General features: G+C 47.2%; 2 protein-coding genes across 2 annotated transcripts in view; both read right to left on the minus strand.

Moving 5' to 3' along the window:
- Positions 1-10576, minus strand: part of ubr4 (ubiquitin protein ligase E3 component n-recognin 4) — a 56457-nt gene extending 45881 nt beyond the window's left edge. Inside the window, 12 exon segments of the mRNA XM_049017482.1 lie at positions 247-346; positions 2174-2364; positions 2451-2510; positions 2715-2839; positions 3303-3427; positions 3928-4069; positions 4158-4260; positions 4858-4997; positions 7495-7624; positions 7898-8001; positions 9099-9196; positions 10417-10576. Of these exon segments, the coding sequence (XP_048873439.1) occupies positions 247-346; positions 2174-2364; positions 2451-2510; positions 2715-2839; positions 3303-3427; positions 3928-4069; positions 4158-4260; positions 4858-4997; positions 7495-7624; positions 7898-8001; positions 9099-9196; positions 10417-10541 (1443 nt within the window). The 5' untranslated portion in view covers positions 10542-10576.
- A 964-nt stretch (positions 10577-11540) lies between these two features.
- emc1 (ER membrane protein complex subunit 1) lies at positions 11541-21441 on the minus strand. Its single transcript, XM_049017205.1, has 22 exons — positions 21173-21441; positions 20659-20786; positions 20431-20496; positions 20031-20124; positions 19807-19935; positions 19382-19508; positions 19154-19309; positions 18410-18577; positions 18178-18249; positions 17561-17659; positions 17379-17475; positions 16915-17031; positions 15956-16155; positions 15596-15745; positions 15059-15220; positions 14837-14956; positions 14622-14759; positions 13970-14143; positions 13664-13874; positions 13249-13333; positions 13025-13154; positions 11541-12916 (listed from the first exon to the last, which is right to left on the minus strand). The coding sequence occupies exons 1-22, from the start codon at positions 21262-21264 to the stop codon at positions 12737-12739; spliced, it is 2895 nt and encodes a 964-aa protein (XP_048873162.1). The 5' UTR covers positions 21265-21441; the 3' UTR covers positions 11541-12736.
- Between the last annotated feature and the right edge of the window lie 43 nt (positions 21442-21484).

Genomic DNA, 21484 nt, shown 5'->3' on the forward strand with positions numbered 1-21484 from the left:
TCGGAAAAGTTTTACAATTAACGACATAAGGACCAGCAGATTCAAGAGAACTGCCCATGTAATCACTGGAAATCAAGGTTGCATTTCAATTTGTACAACCCATCTATTCAGATTAATAAAGAAGCTCATTGTGAGCTGAAACCTGAGCTGAAATGAAAACTCGTATTGGAGGCCCACGAGGATGGGAATTCACACTGTAGGCCTAAGGAGGTCAGGCCGTCTCTGTGCTGATCGGGGCACACTAACCCTGTACAGAGCCTCCACTTGCAGGTCTTGGAAGAGAGAAGAAAGCAGTTTTATTGAGTGATTTGCCAGGATGACTGACAGGACGCCAAAGCCCTGGTGCCTGCAACACAGAGGACCGGTTTGGGGAGTTAGCAGAAACCGTTCGGGGAAAAAGTCAACATTCAGAGCCCCGCCCAACACAATATCTGCGCCTGAAGAATTTCATGTGTCACCATTTGATGTGACTGACTTCACGTCATAATTCCCACAGCATTTACCCACAAGCTGAACAACTAAGCAACGAGTAGCTCGGCGGATTCAGAATCCGCGTCTTTCTGTGGAAGGTCATAGGTTCAATTCCCACAGATAACAAAGAGACTGGATATGGGGAAAGCCATCTAATCTCCCTTGGGGGCGATTATGATACTGCTATTCTATTTCCAGCATATCAACTGTCCATCCTTTTACATCCAAATAATAAAAGTAGGAGCCAACAGAGTGATTAGGATGTTTCTAGCACCGAATTAAGGTTTAATGAAATGAAATTGACGAAAATGTGAGTGGGGAAAATACTACTAACTAGATAAGCCAGGATAAGTACTGGATGTGTCAATCATATTCAGAAAATACAGAAAGTTTTATGAATCTGCTATCAATCCCAAACAACCAAAAAAAAGTGAAAGTGAAAGTCAGAAAGTGGGGGAAAGGGGGAATACATACTGAGAAAGAGAAAGGGAGGGAAGACACCCCAGCAGGGCAGTTTGTAAAGCAGACTCTCCGGGATCATGTTACAATGGGCACAAAGCCGGCTCATTTTAGGAGTCAAAAACACCCCACTGTGGGCATGATTTAGAGCATTTCAACTGAAATTTCACTTGTGCAAAGAGCCTCACTCTTCCTGCTGAGCTGGGCACACTCACACTCGTCTGTGGCATGACTGCCAGCCTCACTCTTCCTACTGAGCTGGGCACACTCACACTCGTCTGTGGCATGACTGCCAGCCTCACTCTTCCTGCTGAGCTGGGCACACTCACACTTGTCTGTGGCATGACTGCCAGCCTCACTCTTCCTGCTGAGCTGGGCACACTCACACTCGTCTGTGGCATGACTGCCAGCCTCTCTCTTCCTGCTGAGCTGGGCACACTCACACTCGTCTGTGGCATGACTGCCAGCCTCACTCTTCCTGCTGAGCTGGGCACACTAACACTCACACTCGTCTGTGGCATGACTGCCAGCCTCTCTCTTCCTGCTGAGCTGGGCACACTCACACTCACACTCGTCTGTGGCATGACTGCCAGCCTCTCTCTTCCTGCTGAGCTGGGCACACTCACACTCGTCTGTGGCATGACTGCCAGCCTCACTCTTCCTGCTGAGCTGGGCACACTAACACTCACACTCGTCTGTGGCATGGCTGCCTTGTTGGTTCTCTTCCCAATGTCAGATGTGCTCCAGGCATCAATCTCTGACCTTCAGAAGCTTTATGTCATCATAATGACTTAAAGGCAACTCATTTTCTCCATCTTACTCTTTCAATCCAGTCATTGACCATCCTTCAATTTTGGCTTTACACAATATATTTAAAGAGGCAGTTTCATTGGTGAACATTTTTTTTTTTTTTTAGAAAAGCAACATCTTCTGCTTCTACCAAACGAGACACAGGGAAGAGACGGACACATGCACACGCGTGTGCACCGCTCCACCTGCGACTCCCAGCAGCCACATCTTCCCAGCAGCTGCTATTCTCTGGAACTCGAATCATCGCCATAGCAACAGCATCGCAATCTGAATTTACATCTGGCCGCTGCAAGATTTTGAATTAAGCCATTTCATGTGTGAAATTAGGTACAAGACCGTGATTAATAAATGACATAATTCTGCCTTGCACACTAGCATGCACAGATGCTCCTTCCGGCACAGACTGAATTCTGGGCTCGGTGAAGAAGCTCACCCTTTCCCGGGGCTGAGTTTGGGCGAGCCGGCCCCATCCTTGGCACGTGTGACAATGTCCCGAACCCGCAGAGCTGCCAGGGGGTCCTTCTCCTTCCCCTTGTCAGCCAGGGATGTGGGGCTCAGGTTGAGGATCAAGTAGAGGCTGTTTAGTAGGCACCAGGCCCCTAGGAGCTGGAAGTTCTGGTAGTGCTGCGGAGACACAGGAGTTCGGTTGACTAGACGAGGGCCGTAGAGGGAGATCTTACGACATCGAAGGTTTGCGCGTCGGCACTTACTTCCCCTCCAGCTCTGCGGGAGTTTCTGATAGCCTGCCCGATCATGTCGTAAATCTCCAGCTGGAACCAGAGATTAACCCTTCAGACAGCTGATCAAGTTAATGAATCGGCAAAAGCAAGCAGGGTACTGGGACCACTTACAGTTACAATTATGCTAGTAAAATTACGCTAAAGTGATCGGTCACACTGAAAAAGGGAGATATCCCCTCTTGTCAAACATATTTTTAAATAAAGCCCATTTTGATGGCATGGAGGGTTACTCACGCATTTCTGAACTATAGTAGCAGCATCGTTCTCATAGTCTTCCTCCTTGGAGCCGGTGGAGGCGGTGCGGAGCTGTAGGCCGCTGCCCACATGCAGGATGGCCATGCAAGTGGCCACACTTACACCTGGGATGGGGCGGGGTGAGGGTGGGACGAGGGTGGAGAGACGCAACTCAGAGAGGGCAGCAGTGCTGATCTCTTTTCACTCACAGCAACTGCGGAGACCCAAAGGCCCAGTTTATACTCAACGCTTGTGATACCGCTACGCACGCGTGGTTTACATCAATCTGGAGGATTACAGGCCACGTCCTCCAGGGGGCAGTGCGAGAAAACCAACCTGGTTGGCTGCATCATTTCCAGTCTTACTTGTTTGTACGAGGTTGTGGCATGAGGCGTTTTCTGATTCTGTAATACTGCTGCAGCATTCTCTGTATTCTACCCACTGCTCCGCTTCCGAGTATAAACCAGCCCTTATGACGGCAATCTGGCTCGCCTGCAGTTTCAGTCCCGCACAAAAATCCCTTGAAGACCTTCGACGGCGAAGGCCAGACCGCGCAGCCCTTATAAGCGGGCGTGGACAGCGACTCACCGGCGTAAAGGCAGCTGAGGGCCAGCACCGTGACGTCCTGCAGCCGCCGCGGAGTCAGGGGCTCCAGAACAGGCAAGGACAGGGTGTCCAAGGCCATCGTCACATCAATCACCAAGGAGTGAAACCTACGTGATGGAAGCGCCAGACGGGAGAGCCATCAGCCTGAGTGCGAGGTCACATGACAACACCGCAGAGAAGCATCCACATAGACCGATGAGCCACTATTTACTTAGCACCTAATTCAAAAATGTAATTTATCTAGCAGCGATTAACAAGAAGTGAACAAGCACATAACCCTGAGTATTAAACTCCCCGGTGGCTGATGTTTATCATCTGTTTTGCTTGAGCCGTTTTGCTTGAGCCGTTTTGCTTGAGCCGTTTTGCTTGAGCCGTTTTGCTTGAGCCGTTTTGCTTGAGCATCAGTCATTATGAAAACAGGTAAAATGGAAAGTTGCTCTTGTTTTCAGCACCAACTGAGCAATAAAACAAATGCTTAACTCTCGCCATTAGCATCAATACCGCAGCCATCAGTGAGGCATGCGACTGTACAATGGTATTGCAGGGATTACCACCACTCACGGCACACGCAGACGGCGCCCCCTGGCTGGGAGCCTGGGTCACTCACCCATTGCGCACGGCGGTGGCGTCGGCCACCGTCGCCGGCATGATGAAGAAGGAGTTGGCCGACACAGCATCCTGAAAGCGGTTGATGTAGCGCAGGAAGTAGGGCAGGTTGAGGCAGACGCGCAGCAGCTTCTCCGAGCCCCCTGCAGACGACAGCGGCAGCCTGGTCAGCATGGGGGGGGGGGGGGGGCTTGGCCCAGAGGGAGGCAGCCACACCGATCCACTACTCACCCAGTTCCTGTAAACTGGACACATTCTGGGAGATGAAGGCATTCTTCATTTTCGCCTGCGTCGCTTGGTCTGCCCTCGTTTGGTCGTCGCTCTCACTCTCCACCTGTATAAGCAGCGAATCCCATGAGCAGACAGGGCACACATCCTAAAAGTCCTTAATGGCTGGTCACGTCTAACAGCTCATCCTGATGGGACTCAGTCTGATGGAAATGAAGTCAATAAATTCTTCATCAAACAGCAGTCGCAAAAGGAACCACTAACAGTCACACCAGTCAACCAGGTCAATCACGCCGGTGCTTTAAAGGTTTGGCAGCCAGAACCCTGTAAGTCCTTGGACCGTGTCCATCCTGGAAAAGCCTAGAGTTTATTTTGGCCACTCTGTTGGGCAGCATTTAAACAACCGGGCTTGTAACTGTAGGGTCAAGTCTCAAGAGGGGTCCGGCTGTGATCCTAGCGACAGGGAACTTAACCTGAATTTCTTAAGTAAAAAAAAACAGACACTATAAATACATCCCAGGCTGCATAACCTGTGTAGGAATGAAGTGTTTTCTAAGCGGAGCGATAAAACACTGATCAAAGCAAACTGACCAGATTTTGAACAAACAAATATTTCTGTAATAACTTCACATCTTTAAAATAACCATAATGAGAGATGACGCGATTCTCAGCGAGTTCGGGCTGTTAGTATTACTGGACAGACCTGGATCTGTCCACAGGGAGACGACAGCATGTTGACGTCTGGGTTGAACACGGAGGTCAGCTGGTTGAAGAAATTCATCTGCACCTCCTTCTGTCGAACCTCAGGATTCACCGGCGAGGGCAGATCCTTCTGGTCCTCCACTGCAACCGCGAACACAAACACACACGCATGAACAATACAGTGCATGAAAAAATCCCATACACAATCAACACCACTGTCCCTACAAGCAGCGATGGAAAAATGCTGAAGACGAATCTCATTTGAAAGCAACTGAGGAACAAAGCTTCCTTTCTGTTGGCCTGGAAGCACAGAACCTGATCAGACACCGTCCAGACAAGCAGGGCCCAGCAGGGCCCAGTCTCCCGAATCTTGTTCACCTGCTGCCTCTTCTTATTTACTATGTTATTTATTAACAAGTAAGCCAGCTGATTGAATTTTACTCATGAGGCCAAACACTGTAGAGACGGAGAACAATTTTGGGCCGACTATAGCTAAAAAAAAACAAGACACAAGTTGTGGAGTTTTATGTGTATTTACATGCCAGTAAGCAGAGTTCATATCTGCTGGTCCTGACAAATGCAGTCTTGCCCACAAACAGGAAGACAACATACTGCTCTAGGTTAAATATCCACTGAAGAACAGAGAAAAATTATAAACCTGTGGTGCACAAGAAAAAGGCCATAAAAAATAGCAGCCCAAGTTATTAAGACTGTACAGGACATTCAGTAGAGCACTACCCTCAAGTGGCTGCTGTGTTTCCCGATGGCTTTATACCGTATTACTTTGAAATTCTGAAAATGCAAACATAATAGAAATCCCTCCATTCACCTTGTCCAAATTAGTTAGATGACAGATTCTGAGAATGGGGACAGGGGGTTTCTGAGACACTGCTATATAAGCCAGGACACACACACAGGCACAGAGAGAGAGAGAGACACACACACAGGCAGAGAGAGAGAGAGAGAGAGAGAGACACACACACAGGCAGAGAGAGAGAGAGAGACACACACACAGGCAGAGAGAGAGAGAGAGAGAGAGAGAGAGAGACACACAGGCAGAGAGAGAGAGAGAGAGAGAGAGAGACACACAGGCAGAGAGAGAGAGAGAGAGAGAGAGAGACACACAGGCAGAGAGAGAGAGAGAGAGAGAGAGAGAGACACACACACACACAGGCAGAGAGAGAGAGAGAGAGAGAGAGACACACACAGGCAGAGAGAGAGAGAGAGAGAGACACACACAGGCAGAGAGAGAGAGAGACACACACACAGGCAGAGAGAGAGAGAGACACACACTCACACATACTCATAGATACAGAGAGAGAGAGAGAGAGAGAGACACACACAGGCACAGAGAGAGAGAGACACACACAGGCACAGAGAGAGAGAGACACACAGGCAGAGAGAGAGAGACACACACACAGGCACAGAGAGAGAGAGAGAGAGAGAGAGAGACACACACAGGCACAGAGAGAGAGAGACACACACACACACACACAGAGAATCAGAGACACACACAGACCCACAGACACAGCTGCACATCACATCACAAAACGCATAAATTTCAGTACCACTGCCCAATTAATATTAAAAAAAGTGGTGAAATTACCTGAAATAAACTACAGCCAAATAAAACTTATCTACCAAAGGAGTGTGTCAAATAAGTTGGTGGTGCTGCCACGAGTCGTGACAAGAAACAACATGCATGTGATTATCATGCATGCGCATGATGTATCACGCACACGCACACGCACACACACACACACACACACACACACACACACACACACACACACACACACACACACACACGATCCCCAGCCCTGCACAACATCCCTCTGGGCTTCCCTCACACCTTCTGAGCAGTGGAGGTACCATTTACTGATCTTTCATCATGTCAAACTAAGAGCCATGATTGAAAAAAAAGCCTTCAGGACTGCCACAGCACACCTCCAAGGAGACGTCTCCAGGCTGTTACTTTTACAGGCAAATTCAGATGTAATCACAGCTGCTGCCTCAGCTGCCATCGCATGTGTGGAGAACCTCCACCCCAAACAGAGAACACAGGAGTACCAATACAATCATTAATCACAGCAGCATTTACAACAGACGGGCACACTTCAGCAAAGATCAAATCGCTTTATGGCACAATTTAAAAACCAGCTACCACCCTAAGTAAACCTATGACATCACACATTACAGGACAACGACAACATCATTATTACTCATTAGCTTGAAGAAATTCATGTTCTTCAAACATGCTGACATACGCAAAACAACACTCTATGAACAATCATTAAAAACAGTTTTTGCACTTAATGCGGATATTGTTTTGTGGTGTTTGTCAACCTCAGAACGCTGAAAACCAGCCCAAACGCTGCACAGCATGAGGCCTGGCACGTTCTCCTGCTGGCTCTATTACACTGACACTGCAGAAGTAACTGCAGAACTATCACTGGCTTGGATCCAGCCCTGCTGGTAACGACCTCCTCCCCTCCCCCAAGGGTCGGGTCGGAGAGACATCTGGCACCCCAGGGAGGTCCGGCTGAGCCAAATTTGGATGCTATCTGTGTGGCACAGTCAGACGTCACCTGTGAGGACCCTCGGCACAAGCACGGCACGGGGCAGGAGAGCGGCCTACCGTCGGACAGCGTCTTGACAGTCAGGGGCAGCTTGGCAGACTTCATCATCGCGGTGAAGGTGATGATTTCTGTGCGATCCAGGCGGCTGCAGGCCGTGCAAAGGCCCTTTATCAGAAGGATGAGGTGCTTCTAAAAGACAGACAAACCACACGGGAGCGTTGGTACGAGAAAGCTGACAGAGCAAAAAAATTCAAATCACTAATTCAGTGCTTACACTAAAATTCACCATTAATCAGAACCAGTTTAAGGTCTTAAGACCAAGAAACAGCAATGGCGAATTACAGCCAAGAATAAAACCGAAACCAAGAGGTATCAGCAGCGTCAGGGTGCGAATCCCTCGAGCGGCATGCTCAGCACAGCAGCGAGCCGTCAGCCGGCACGGCGGGGGCGCGCAGGCCTCACCTGTGACACGGCACATGCCTCGTCTGGGTTCTCCAGCCTCAGCAGGGAGAACTCGATGAGTACTTTACAGGCGGCCGCCACTGACAGCAGCTGGTTTCTGGGGACTGGGAGAAAAAGCAGCAGAACTCAAGTGAATATGGGAATCGAAAAAAACTATTCATCGCTTGAAGGCCTGCGAAAGTGCTGACTGGGACAAGCGATGAGACAGAGCACATGTACAAAACAGTCTTACTTCAAGTTACACCTGACTGAGTCACGTCTGATCGCATTTACATCTGAGGCCTACAGCCAATAATATGAACTGAATGAGAGACGCCTGAAATTGGACATAGCAGGACATACGCTTAGAGCAACATGTGCCAGAGAATTGGCAGCACTGCCAGCTGGATGATTACCCACTATCCATATCTAACTAAGACAGTATGCATACAGTAAGGTGATGGACAGCGGCAATACTGAGATACACCCAAAGTGACTTAGATCTGGTGGTCCCAGTCCCAAATGCTAGTGCAGGCCAACGCAAGGCCGCATTATCAACATAAGCTGCTAGCTATCAATCACCAATGTGTCAACAAGGTTCTCCAAAGAGGAAAGTAATTTTAAGTATCATCCTTCAGTTTCATATTCTCTGTTCCAAGTATGTTATTTCACAATCCCTTTCAGTGTCAAAATGATTTTGAAAGGCATGGTTCTTTAACAAATTAAAAAAAAAAAAAAAAAAAAACATTCTCAAACCATGTTGACTTTTTTTTTTACGCAAATACAAAGGACAGGGGCTATATAGCATAGTATAGCACCTTATATTTAGCATAGCATAGCACCTATTTTCACAACATGTTTCAGAACACGCCCTTTGCATGTCTAGAGAAAGAATGCAGAACTGGGTATTTACACTGCAGCTAGGAATACTGCAATTAGGCAATCCAGCCAGAGTCCGAGACAGGAACACCATAAAGCTGGACAGATGCAGCACCGACGCACCTTTACAAATTAAATTAAAAGCTATACTCAAGTACAAATCAGCACATACAATTAACCCACAGAAACCAAAAAATAAACACTGCTCAACCAATTACTGCTGAAAAGGGAAAAGTAACAAGGTCCGGAGCGTGCAGAGGTCAATTGAAAAGGAAGGGGATTGCAATTGACATTGTGTCCACATTGTTATGACACGCAGACAAGGAAATGGTCAGATACGTACTTTGCCCACAAACTGTGGTGATGTAATGTGCAGAAAGCGCCACAAAAGAGGAGTAGAAGGGTTCGTACTGTTTGTCATGGTGGAGGATTTCCGATGCACTGCAATAGGAGAGAGCAAACAGTCATTTGAAGGTGCATTACACTGGAGGTACATATATTCAGCTAAACACCCCCACAAAAAATTTTTTTAAATACTTGCTTGGGGGTAACTAGTCAAAATATGATAATATACCACACCCTTGGTAATCAAATAACCCATTAGGTATAGGAAATAAGTAATTCCAGTAATTATACTATGTAAAACAGCCAGGTAGAGGATCATATACTATAAGGTTTCATTTACTTGCAAACGACAACGTGATAACAGATTGTGCAGCGAAAACACCTCGAATTAAGAGAAACAAAGTTGACAGCACACCCCCCACGCTACTCAGCAGGTCTGCTCTGAAACTGATGATGTTGATCTTTGGGCGACAAACGCTACGATGTGCGGCCATGCCCTGCCCTGCCCTCTCAGGGTGACTGTTCGGCACCGGGAACAACATTTGCAGAGAGGGAGACCCATGGTCTGGTACAGCGTCACAAAAGTTAAAGAACCGGCCAGACGATTTTTAACAGCGACCTTCCAATCTTTAAAATCCCGGAAGACCGAATCGAAAGAAAATTACTAACGGTAAAATCGATTAACTTCAGAGTCGTAGGAGGAGATCAGACCAGCAGTTACTGATAGAAGTGACAGGCAGCCTTAACGCGAAGGGGGTGTCGGCGGCAGGACGTTCAGGCGCCACCGATAACTTCTCCACAATGACAGCGTGCAACTTAGTTGCGCCACTTCGACAAACTACTTCGACGAGTACAGAAAGGGGTCACGGTCTAATCCGTAACCAAAAACGAGCGAGACAGTCTCGGGTTCAACTTTTAATAAGCCGCCAAAGGAAGCCGGCGAGGGTGACAGGTAGCCGTGTGCTAGTTAGCCTAGCCTAGCTTAGCCAATGAGCGACCGCAGAGCTCCGCGCTCAGGACTCCGGCTCCCAAATCCGCGCTAGTTCGCGTCTAGTAGACAATGTAAAACCTGGCCGGGCACCCCGTGAACCAGAGGAAAATGTTAAGTAGTTAACCCAGAAAACAGCGTGAGAACTCTGTGAGAAGTAACCTGAATACGCTTTGGATTCAGCGGTCCCCCCTGATCTGTTCGGCCTGATGATAAAGCAGATTCTTGCTTTAGCCTGAAATGCTAACTGGCTACTTGACTGGGCGCTCTTCGCACCCCTTTCCGCAAAGCGTAGTCCCTTCTACCATCGGACAGGGCGACCGCTTGCCTGTTAATGATGGATCCTACGAGCTGAGGTAGCTCCTTCGTCTCAAATGCCGTGTACGACGCTGATAAAAGTGGTCGCACGGCTGCGGTCCACTCAGGTTCTCCATCTCCTCCACTCGACGCCATCTTGAGATCCTGTATTAGACAACCCCCAGGAAGGAAATGAGGTTAATCGTCCAGCCACCAAAACAACAGGAAGTGACGACATATAAACGGTTGACGTCGTGAATGTTGTGATTTAACGTTACGTCACACTGGCGAGGGTATCCTTAATACACTTTATTTAACAAAAATACACCAAAATACCTAATTCAGCTATGTGGAATATGAGGATTTTTTTGCCACACCACTGTTATTCCATGTTGGTAGAAATTGTTTGGTGTTAATTCATATAGAGGACAATGATATGTAATCAGGGACATGTAACATAGATATACAGGTAAACATTACATTAATTATTCAGTGTCTATATAAGTAATTGTGAAAAAGCTGTTAGTGGACTTGGAGGTGTTTTTGCTAGGCATCTGAATCATTTGCTTGGGCGTTATGCACAGGGTATGAGGGATCGAAGATAATCTTGTTGCAATATTTAGTTATGCACTGGATCTAGACAGTTGAGGGTGAAGGTCAGTTAGACACTTTACAAATAATGAGCTCAAGTCTTGTTGTTTGTGCTATCGTGCCAGGCTATAATGCTTTCAAAGATGGATGTAGAGGTCCTGATTACAAGTTTGTTGACTATCAAATTACTCATCTGTCTGAAGTATTTTCTCTAATGTGCTTGAGTAATACTAGCAGCAAAACACTAGGAATTCATAAGAACTTCCATGTACATTTGGTTTATATTCAGAAAGTTTCCTTCTTCCAGATGAGTATTACTGCCATATGAGTTTCGATGCCGATTCGAAACGCAGCTGAGCTCTGTATGCAAAAATAAAAAGTTATATATTAGTATGTGGGCTAGCCCACCTTTCAGGGCGTCCAGTGTCTTGCGCCCTGTGCTTTCTTGCACTTACAATATAGCCTCCAAGCTCCAGGATAAGTGGTAACTGGAGAATTCACTCGTGTAAAATTCTACCATGCAAAATGTTTAGCTAGGTCATTTACCAAAAATGAGACATGAAATTTGGATGGAATAACTTTATTAGTCTTATTCTAAAAAGGAAAACAGCCATACGTATCTGGGCACCTGTTGTTCTGTGCTTAATTTATATTTTGCTAGAAACAGAAGAGAAAAAAAACTGGGTGAGTCTGAAATTAATGAGAACTTCTTGCATGCTGAACCCACCTCCATATGACAGGAAGAGTTTCATTCTTTCACATTTCTTAATGAACGTATAATTTTGCATTCTATGAATGCTCCAAAATTCATGCCAGTTTGACAAAATACATGCAGAGAGAGGCAGCAGCAACATCTTTAGCTGCAACACGAAACAAAACCAGTAAAGGAAACTGAATTAAATTTTGCACTTAAGGTTTAAGAACAAACTGGGGAGAGAAGGGACAGAGGACACATCCCTGCTTTTGAAGTACTTCATTTGCTCAAATTCAAAAGTCAAACTTCAAACAATATTTTGCATAATAAATATTTGATACAAACCTTTTTTTTTTTAAAATAGAACTGAAATATTACTCTGTATCCAGTGCTTTAGAGACTTAAACAAATGAAATTGCAGCTTAATTTGTGCAACTTATAAAAGTCCATCCTTTCCAACAAAACAACACAGTACAACCAAACCAGTAATTTCTAAAATGGACAAATGTAGTTAAGCTTCATTGTCAATTGATGAGGTGTTAATAAGTCGACCCCCCCCCCCACCCCCAAAAAGAAAAAAAAATCCTCATGCTATTTCACAAGGATAGCAAATAAAAAGGAAACTAGTAAAAAAGACCAAATTTCAAAATCTTGAGTGGGATTTTCAGCATGAATCTTTTAACCAGTAAACATTGGCTCCACATAATCATTCTAATCACATATAATCTTTTTCCTCTTCTTTCCACTGCTGGGAAATGCAAACAAGGTAGATAAAAATTTGTCAAAAAAGGACAAGTGTTTGGGGGAATGAAAATGAATCATTTGCTAGAATTTTCTTCATTTGTCCTCATAACAGTGAAAACGACATAGTATCACAGCCTTTGATATCGAACTGTTGTTCTTCCAAAAATCCCAGATAAACACTGTTTGCAAATGTAATCGGGACACATCTGATGACCTAACAGGATGAGCTGGGGATCCACTATCCTCGCGCGACCGGGGCTGCCATCCGGGCAGAGACGCCGGCATGCCGCGGGGCCATCCGTCTGGGGCCAGCCGGGGACCCTTATCGCCACGCCCGGTTCAGCAGCTTCACTTGTGCCAGGCGCTTGGAGATCATGGTGGCGAAAAAGAGGCCGAAGAGCACGCTGCTGATCAGCACGTAGTCGTAGTCGTCCTTCAGCACGTCAAACTGCTTCGAGGGATAAACCCTCGTCTGGTAGATGTCCAGACCATATGCAACCACCTACGAGCACAAAGTCCTTAAAATTAGTCTGAAACCTAAAGCAGCACACTCTTCAATTTCACTTTAATCCCCTGCCTGAAAAACTGTATTAATATTTGTGATCCATACCAGACAGGTAGACTCCAGGCCAGAGGGGGCAGTGTAGATTCCTCGCACTCTTGACACTGACTGATTGTAGTTGATATACCACTCTGTGCGTATTGGCATCTCAGGTGCATAAGGAATAAGGTTCTCTTCCCTAAAATTGTAGGTTATAAAAAAAACAACTGTTGATTGGCCCTCAGACCTCAGGATTCCCTCTAATGCTATTGGAGCAGAAGGTGGAGACTCACCGGCTCTGCTCTGACACTACCTCTGGCCTGCGAGGATCCAAGAACATCTTTGGCAGAGAGAGAACGGCTCCTGATGGCAGACCCACTACACACACACACACACACACACACACACAGACACAATCATTTATATGCCTAGCATACCTCAAACTTTTCTGCTATTAGCTCACAATAAAGTAAAGCATTTTATTGGCATGCCAATACACAGATCACATTATAATCAAATGAAAGGCTATCAAACTGGAATTCCAAGTTCAGCATTCATAACAAGGACCTCCAGCTGACTAGGGTGCCATACCCTTTGGCATGGACTAAGGATGTCAGGTGACATCAGCTACTTCTCCGAAACCACACACATCTGTGGCTACACCTTCCTGCTCATCTCCTTGCCGCATGCCTGCCTCAGGACACTGACCGAGGAGGTGTCGGCTGGTGATGCCCTTCTCGGTGAGCGTGGCCTCCATGGTTCTGATGGACGAGGGGAAGATGTAGGACTGCTGCAGCACCTGGGGCAGGTGTGGTCGGTCCAGGGAGCTGAACACCGTACTATTATATAACTCCATCCCCTCAAACAGCTCCAGCACGGAGAACTCGTTCCGCCGGAATTTGGCGTTCCAGTACACGTACTAAAGGAACCGCAGGGAAAAACCGTAAAGCATCATCCTAATTCCAGGAACTCTGTCATATTACTATTCAAGTAATGGGAAGGGAGTGAGCTTACCACCACCCAGTTCTCCGAGTGGATCAGGTGGATGGGCCCGCGAGCCTTGCGCTGCACGGCCTCATGGATGATGCGGCCCGTGACCCCGTCGATGAGGAAGACGCCCACGAAGCTGCGCTCCTGGTGTGTGTCCGTGCTCTCAGTCACCACCGCCAGCAGGTTGGGGTTCAGGTACTGTGGGGTGGGGGGGTGTACAACAACCTCAAATTCCTAGAGACTCTTACTTGTACCGTATCGAGCTGTACGATCGCGCGAGACTGCTGTCACACTGTCAGAAAATAAAGGGTACAGGCCTGGTATAGATTTGTTCTCCAAGGTACAAGCATTAATGTACCCAACAATAATACAAAATGTTCCTCCAAAATCCATTTCTCTGCCTAAAAAAGGTGCATTTACCTGGAGCCAGGGTACAACTGGCAGACCCTTGAGGGTACATTCCTAGTGATGAATAATTGTACCCTCAAAAGGTACAAATTGGTCCTTTTTTCCTGACAGTCTAAGGTAACTAATTTACCCAGTAATCAGCTGTCAAAATGGTACCTCTGTACTGAACTCATGAACTGAATATCATTTCCTCTTTCTGCAGTAAGTTAATGAGTATCCCGGGTAACAGATCCTGTGCCTGACGAGCGCATTTCCCCAGTAGCGCCACCTTGTAGAGCACGCTGCGGTCTCCCATGACCCGGCCCTGCGAGTGCACGTGCTCGTTGGCTCGCTTCCCCTTCACCGCCACAATCCGCTGCACCTCGGGTGGGATCACCACCTCCCAGATCAGCTCCGTGGAGAGGTCCTGGAAGGCGACACGCACACAACCTCAGTCTTGGGGGCAGCGGTCCCAATCAAGACCAACCAGGAGGCCCCACTTGCCTTTCGGAGGCGAAAGCCAGAGAGCCGACCCTGGCTGGAATCGACGAGGAAGAAGAAGATGGAGGAGGCTGTCTCCTGGAGCTGCTGCAGGACATTCTTCGTGGAGGGGAACGCAGTCACCTACAAACGCATACGACTCATTTACTTTCATTTTTGGAACCTCCTTCCAAAATCATGATCATACGAAGGACCTGAGAGCCGTCTGAGCTCCAGGGCACCAACCTTGTACTCGCTGTCGATCAACAGGAGAACCTTGGAGTAGTCCTGGTCCATGAGGGGCAGCAGCAGGGTCTGGAGGACGGGGCGTGCCAGGACCGGGGGGGAGATGTGGCTTTTCTTCCCAAAGATGGGGTTGAACACGTGCAGGTTTGTCAGACCAGTCTCCTGCAGACAGCGAGCAAAAGTGCAGGCTTACAGAAGGACTTCAGGACTCTGAACTTCAGAGCTCAGTCTTTAAGCCGTTTGTAAATTAACACTAACTGCCAAGCGCACAGCGAATCGCAGCTGCGAGCCTTCCCATGTAAATAAATTAGCAGCTGAATTCTTCCTAACACGCATCTACCATGTCACTTTCTCTCTTTTCATACCCTAAACCCTAACCGTAATCCTAAACCTAACCCTAACCTTGAAAATCCCTGAGTTACTAAAGAAAAATCTGAGGGTTACATGACGCGACACTGAAGACTATCAACTCAAACAAGCATAGATCGTCAGACCACCTGCACCCTGTATGGTGGAAGGATATGTAATGCAGGTTACCTTGTCCTTGATGAGCAGGGTGCATTGTGGGGGATGAGGGAAGTGGGCGGTGGTCCTTTGCACCATCAGCTTGAAGGCAGCGTTGGCCTGGACATTGCGCAGGTAGTGCTTCCACAGCACCGTTCCTGATTTGCTGTCAATGCCGAAGAGCTGAGACAAAAGACGACCCCCCCCCCGCCTTAATAAGCGGCCGACAGGGTTGGAAATGGATATCACACACGACGTCAGGGACACCTAGCAGCTATATCACGCCACAGATTTACCCAACAGGGTGAACGTGGATCAGGTACAGACACCTGGAAGCTCATTCATCTCAATGGTGGGTGTGGAGTCCTGCGCAGGGTTTCTGGGTCGGCTTACCTTCCCAGAGGCGGTCACCATCACCATCATCTTCTGCAGGTTGAACTCGTCACGCGCCAACGTCTCGATGGTCACCTCATTCTTCACCAGGCTGCGCGGCTTGCGGGCGTCGTAGAAGAGCTTCCAGAGGTGACCAAGCCAGGCCTGCAGCAGGATGAGCTGTGAGGAGAGTCGCTTGAGGACCATGTGAAGGAGCCCGTCTGGGGATGAGACACACAAACACACACACACACACACACACGCACACACACACACACGTTAAAGACACCGACTGCCTCAGATCCCAGAACATGCCCAGTGTTTGCACCCTCAAAGTACAAGCAACGGAAAGTAGTTTGAAACAATATAGTGAGCAAAGATTAAATAAAGTGATATATTTTAGTAGGAAGGCTGTACATTTAAGCTACTCCAAAACTAAAGATAAACAGCTTTTATCTTTACAAAAATAATTTTAAGAAAACTTACGAGAGCAGAAGATTTCATTAGTGGTGCATTTTGCATTGTGAAGTGGCACATAACTAAGCCTAATTCATCTTACCCACTGTATACAGGGACTGATGAAAATAATTTGCTTGGAGTTGATAGATTTTTTTAAATGCAATTTAAAGACATTTCATGGCAAGTTCCATGCCTAAACCTACTGGTTTTTCTACTGCTTTTAGTCACCCCCGATAACAGGCAGCCGGCATAATCAGAAGAGAGGATAATGTGTAAGCATACTGCCACCTATATATACTGTGTATAATCTAGAAGGACATTACCTTGAATGGCTGGATCCAAGCACAGCATTAAAGGAAAGCAAAAAAAGGAATAAGGCCGAGTGGAAACACCGCAGAACAATGCAGAGTGAGGGAAGGGGGGAGATTTGAAAGGGAAAAGCCGCAAACCACATGCTCTTACGCCATGACGACCCATTGGATGACTCCACCCAAACAAACCCCCCCGTCCAATGACGTTACCAGCTTTCTTTCCAAACTCGCCCTCCAGCTCCGCCTGCGTCCCAGTGAGCGGCAGGTCCACCATCTCCATGGTGACAACATCCGCCAACGCCTCCTCCCTGGACCACACCACGCGGCCTAAGGATGGGGAAGGAGGCCATCACCAGCATGCACGCTGATCTACACGAACAATACATACCCCACCATCTGCAGTAAATAGAACCATTTAAATATAAATGCATTTTGATGATTATTGGTGGTGGCGTTAAACGTATGTAACCAATAGGTACGTCCAAAATACGTTCAAGGCATGTAAGCAAATAGTTTTGAAGTTGAATATAAAGTGTATAAAACTCTGTACTATGCTGAAGTACTGAATGTACCTGGGCAACATCCTGCTAAGAGCCGGTGTATCGCTGGTTTGTCACCCCCTGGCAGCACAGTGTGGGAGGTGTTTCGACAGGCCAGCGAAGACCACCGCTTACCTGGCTGCTGCAGGAAGGTCAGCGTGTGGTCCTCAGTCTGCACCAGCACCCTGTAGCCCACGGAGTCGTCCTTCTTCAGGAAGGCCTGCACGTACAGCTGGGGGGCGCAGACACAGCCACGTCACAGGCGCACAGCCCCCTCCCCAGGCATCAGGCCCGGCCATGGGTGCCCCCCTGCTCACCTTCTCCGGCATTCCCCCATTGGGGTCCAGGTGCACGATCACCGTGGTGTCCAAAAGTCTCCTTCCAGAGTCGGCTGAGAACAGGCTGACGCTGCAAGACTGCCCACACATAGGGACATATCGTTACGAACAGTCAGACATGGCTGCTTAAGTCACTGAGTGACTACAGAGCAATTCTTACTGCTGTGCCAGTCATAGCAACTACACAATGAGAGAAATTTTTTTTAACTTAGATATGAATCTAGATAAGGAGCTCTTGAAAGACTCGGAATACCACATCAACAAGGAAAGCACAAGCTATTCCATCAGTAAGTGCTTCTTTGTGGTCTATAGCCCATAATATTCCTTGTCTGCGTTTTGTGCTGAGACAATGCAAGGAACTGGTTAAACGTGAGGGCCATCTCGTTTTGGGAAATCCCCAAGTTCATATCAGGCTAGTCAAGTGATTTAATTTAGCTAAAACATGCTAAGTTGTATATTCTTGAAGTATTACTAGGTGCTGCCAAGTCTATGTCCACTGCTGGCGACCCCTACAGGCTGGAGGCTGAACTGCATTTTGCTGGCCGTCAATGGTGGCAAGAACGATGGCATGAAGCCTAACATTTACAGTCGCTCACCGTCTCATTCTTGGGCGCTAGGACAGCTGCCACGGTCTTCTCCCCAGATGTTGCGAAGGAGACCAGGAATGCCTGAGACATTGAGCAGAGTTCCTGCTTAGCGAGGCAAGTCTAATCACTGGTTAAAGAAGCCGGTGAAGTCCGGCTGTGAGCAACAGTCTCGCATGCAAATTCATCGCCTTCAGTCAAAGCATGAGAATAGAATCCATGGCGCAAGGAAAATCATGGATACCGGCTTGAAGTCCCTCAGCGGGCTGATCAGCCCGCCGGTCAGCTGCAGCAGGATGTAATGATCCAGGTCCAGCTGCAGGAACCACTGGGATGATGCTGGACGGGCGGGGTTAGGCTGTGTGGACAGCACGGTCGGCTGGAATCCAGGAGCCACCTCCAGACCCAGGGCCTGCAGGGAACAGTGACAAGGCTACATAAATATTACATGTAAACGGCTCCCTGACTCAGAGAGCACAAGTAAACAAGAAACAATCTTCTCCTCAAGTAACTCATTCGCCCAATGACCTGCTCCATTATCAGCAGCTCTGGTAACTTTGGGAACCATGTCTAGATAACAGCGTTAGGAACAGATTTCTGGAGTCAGATACGTATTAAATTCAAATGAATCCCAAACCAACTAGTATTTAAAACACGCCACTCTTGTTCTTACACTTGCTTTGCATAAATCCAGTCTTTACTGAAATGAATGGTCCTTCGGCTGGGGTTTTGTCAGGTAGGTTAGCGCTCCTAGCCTAATGCTAACTTTAGCATTTGTTTTTTGGTCCCTCATTGGAAGCTCAGCTTAAAACGCACGTAAACTTAAGCTGGCTCCTAGACAGCTGTACTCTTGCGATGTTATATCTACCCTGTTTGCACCTTACTTTGGTTTGCTAAACGAGTAAATGTAGACACAGCAGGCTGGTTTCCGGCTAATTAAAATGAAACCCCATTAAAGCACACGGTGACCATATACAGCATTTCGTACCTGTAGCGTAATCTGCTGCATGGCGGCTCGGTCCTCTTTGTTCAAGGACAACACATAGAGGGAAGCAGTAACGGCATCTACGCAGACCAGAGAACCGGGGCCCACCACGGCGCAGCTGGGCTGCAGGCTGGACAGCCAAGGAGCATCGACTGACCTCTGAGGAAGGAATGCGGTCAGGAGAGCGTACAAACTTCTAATGTTACGCCAGTGAGAAGATTAAGCTGATACCTGATCCATAATCTCCCCGTCTTCAATGTTGAATGCAATGATGGTCAGATGGGAGTGTGGCACCACACCCAGTACTAAGACCTCTGTGCCGCCCGCTGAGTACACAGACTGGTACTGAATCGTGTCACTGCAGATCACATGACAATCACGTAAGTGGTTAAACAAGTCACCTTTCAAAATTGAAATAAGACATAGTTAAAGCAGTGTTTCCCAATCCAGTCCGGGGGGACCCAAAACATTCCAGGTTTTTGCTCCCTCCCTGCTCCAGGAGCAAAAATGTGGAACTCAGAGGGAGAAAAAACACGGACTGACTGTGGGTCCCTGAGGACCAGATTGGGAAGTACTGAGTTAAAGAATAAAGTTTCAAAAGCCAGTTAAACTGAGGCAGAAACTCCGAAAGTCCGTTACAGCCGTTTTCCTCTAACCTGTCTGGAAGGTTTTCCACCCATTTCTGGTGCCCACTGGAGAGATAGTGGAGGGAGATCGCCGCCTTCTTTAACACGGCCACATACTTCACCACGTCCTGTACTCCTATCAAAGCAGCCGCCTGGAAGCTGAAAGAGAGGGAGGCGCGTCAAAGGGCTGCCCCTCGGCAGGGCTGCAGCATGTCAACATGTCAGTCGCTGATCTTGGGGATTCGGTGAGGCACCTGCCAGTGTCCAGCACCATCTCCCAGTTCAGACCCCCAATGTTAGACTCCCAGGAGCGCAGAAGGCGGCCGTTCCCAGCGATCACCACAGCATCTAGGGAACGGAGACGGAGGGACGTTATCAAAACGCTGCAATGAGGCTAAATGAGAGTGTGACGGCGCCGCCTCCACAATGGCTTCAGTGTGCTGATCATTCCATAATGATATAACACGGAGAGAGAAAGCTCTCACAAGCGGAAAACAAGCCGATACGAGCAACACAGCAAAAAGCACGATCCAAATGTCACGCTCTGCTGAGCAGCTGATCTATAGTCACCACATTCGGCTACACTGATGGGAGTATTTTCACCATGAAAGACATGTCCTTTGGTCACACTTTGCAGTAATCATCTCAACTCACCTTGTCCATGGAACAGCAGCGTGTCTATTTGCCCTTCAGGCCCTGTCTTGTCTACCTGTCTCCAAACTAAGATAAAAAATATCATAATACTATTAAATTGCACTAGGGTTGCATGCAATGAAACACATAAAAATCGTTCATTTACAAATCTATCAAGCTGCTGTGAGGAGGCCTGTGCACACGCACAGTATGAGCAGTTATTTTAAAACAAATTAATAACTGACTTACAAAGGTCCCCGGTTCTGGAATTGAGTGAAGCCACAACGTTTTGCTCTGTAGCCAGGAGTAGTTTTTTAGATGCTTGTGACTGGGTATCAAAATAAGCGAAGCGGACTTTACCAATATATTGCTGTCTCCTGTGTATAAAGAAGTATACAAATTAGCAAAAATTAATAGCAAAAAAAATAAATCGATATTCTGTACTTACTTCACAACGGCACTATTACACGGTTCAATTACAATGAACAGGTTAATGACACAAAGTGTCCATGGACCCTCTAACAACCAGACTTTTTTCTGTTTTAGGCCAATACACATCGCCAAAATATGCGATAGTGAAAGTACTAAACCCATAACGGGCGGAAAACGTTACATGTATCCAACTAGAAGCTAAACATGAGCATTCAGAATGAATGTCACCATCTGGTGCTAAAACGCCGGCATGTTTGACAGTCGAAAGAATTCTGCATTAACACCATCAAGGAAATAAGAACCCAGCGCTTCACTTTGATTAGACACTCACCAATCAAATTTCCCGACTTGATCTTCAAAAACAGCAAACGAAAAACGAAAAAGCAGAAAGAAATATACAAACCAAGATATAAAAATAGCCATAGTGCAACACAACCTACTCCTCGTATGTCCCAAGATTCTCACAAATCCCCTTCTGGCCGTAAGTCCGACTTGCACGAAAAAAGGAAATCTTAGTAGTGGCCTGCCTCAAGCAGTTGAATAAAGTGAAAAAGAAATTAAAGTGTTTACTTATATAATTATAAATATTATATATGTATACATTTTTACTATTTTAACATAAAATAAAACAGTACATGCAATT

This window comes from Brienomyrus brachyistius, chromosome 6 (assembly GCF_023856365.1).
Source record: "Brienomyrus brachyistius isolate T26 chromosome 6, BBRACH_0.4, whole genome shotgun sequence".
Lineage (NCBI taxonomy): Eukaryota > Metazoa > Chordata > Actinopteri > Osteoglossiformes > Mormyridae > Brienomyrus > Brienomyrus brachyistius.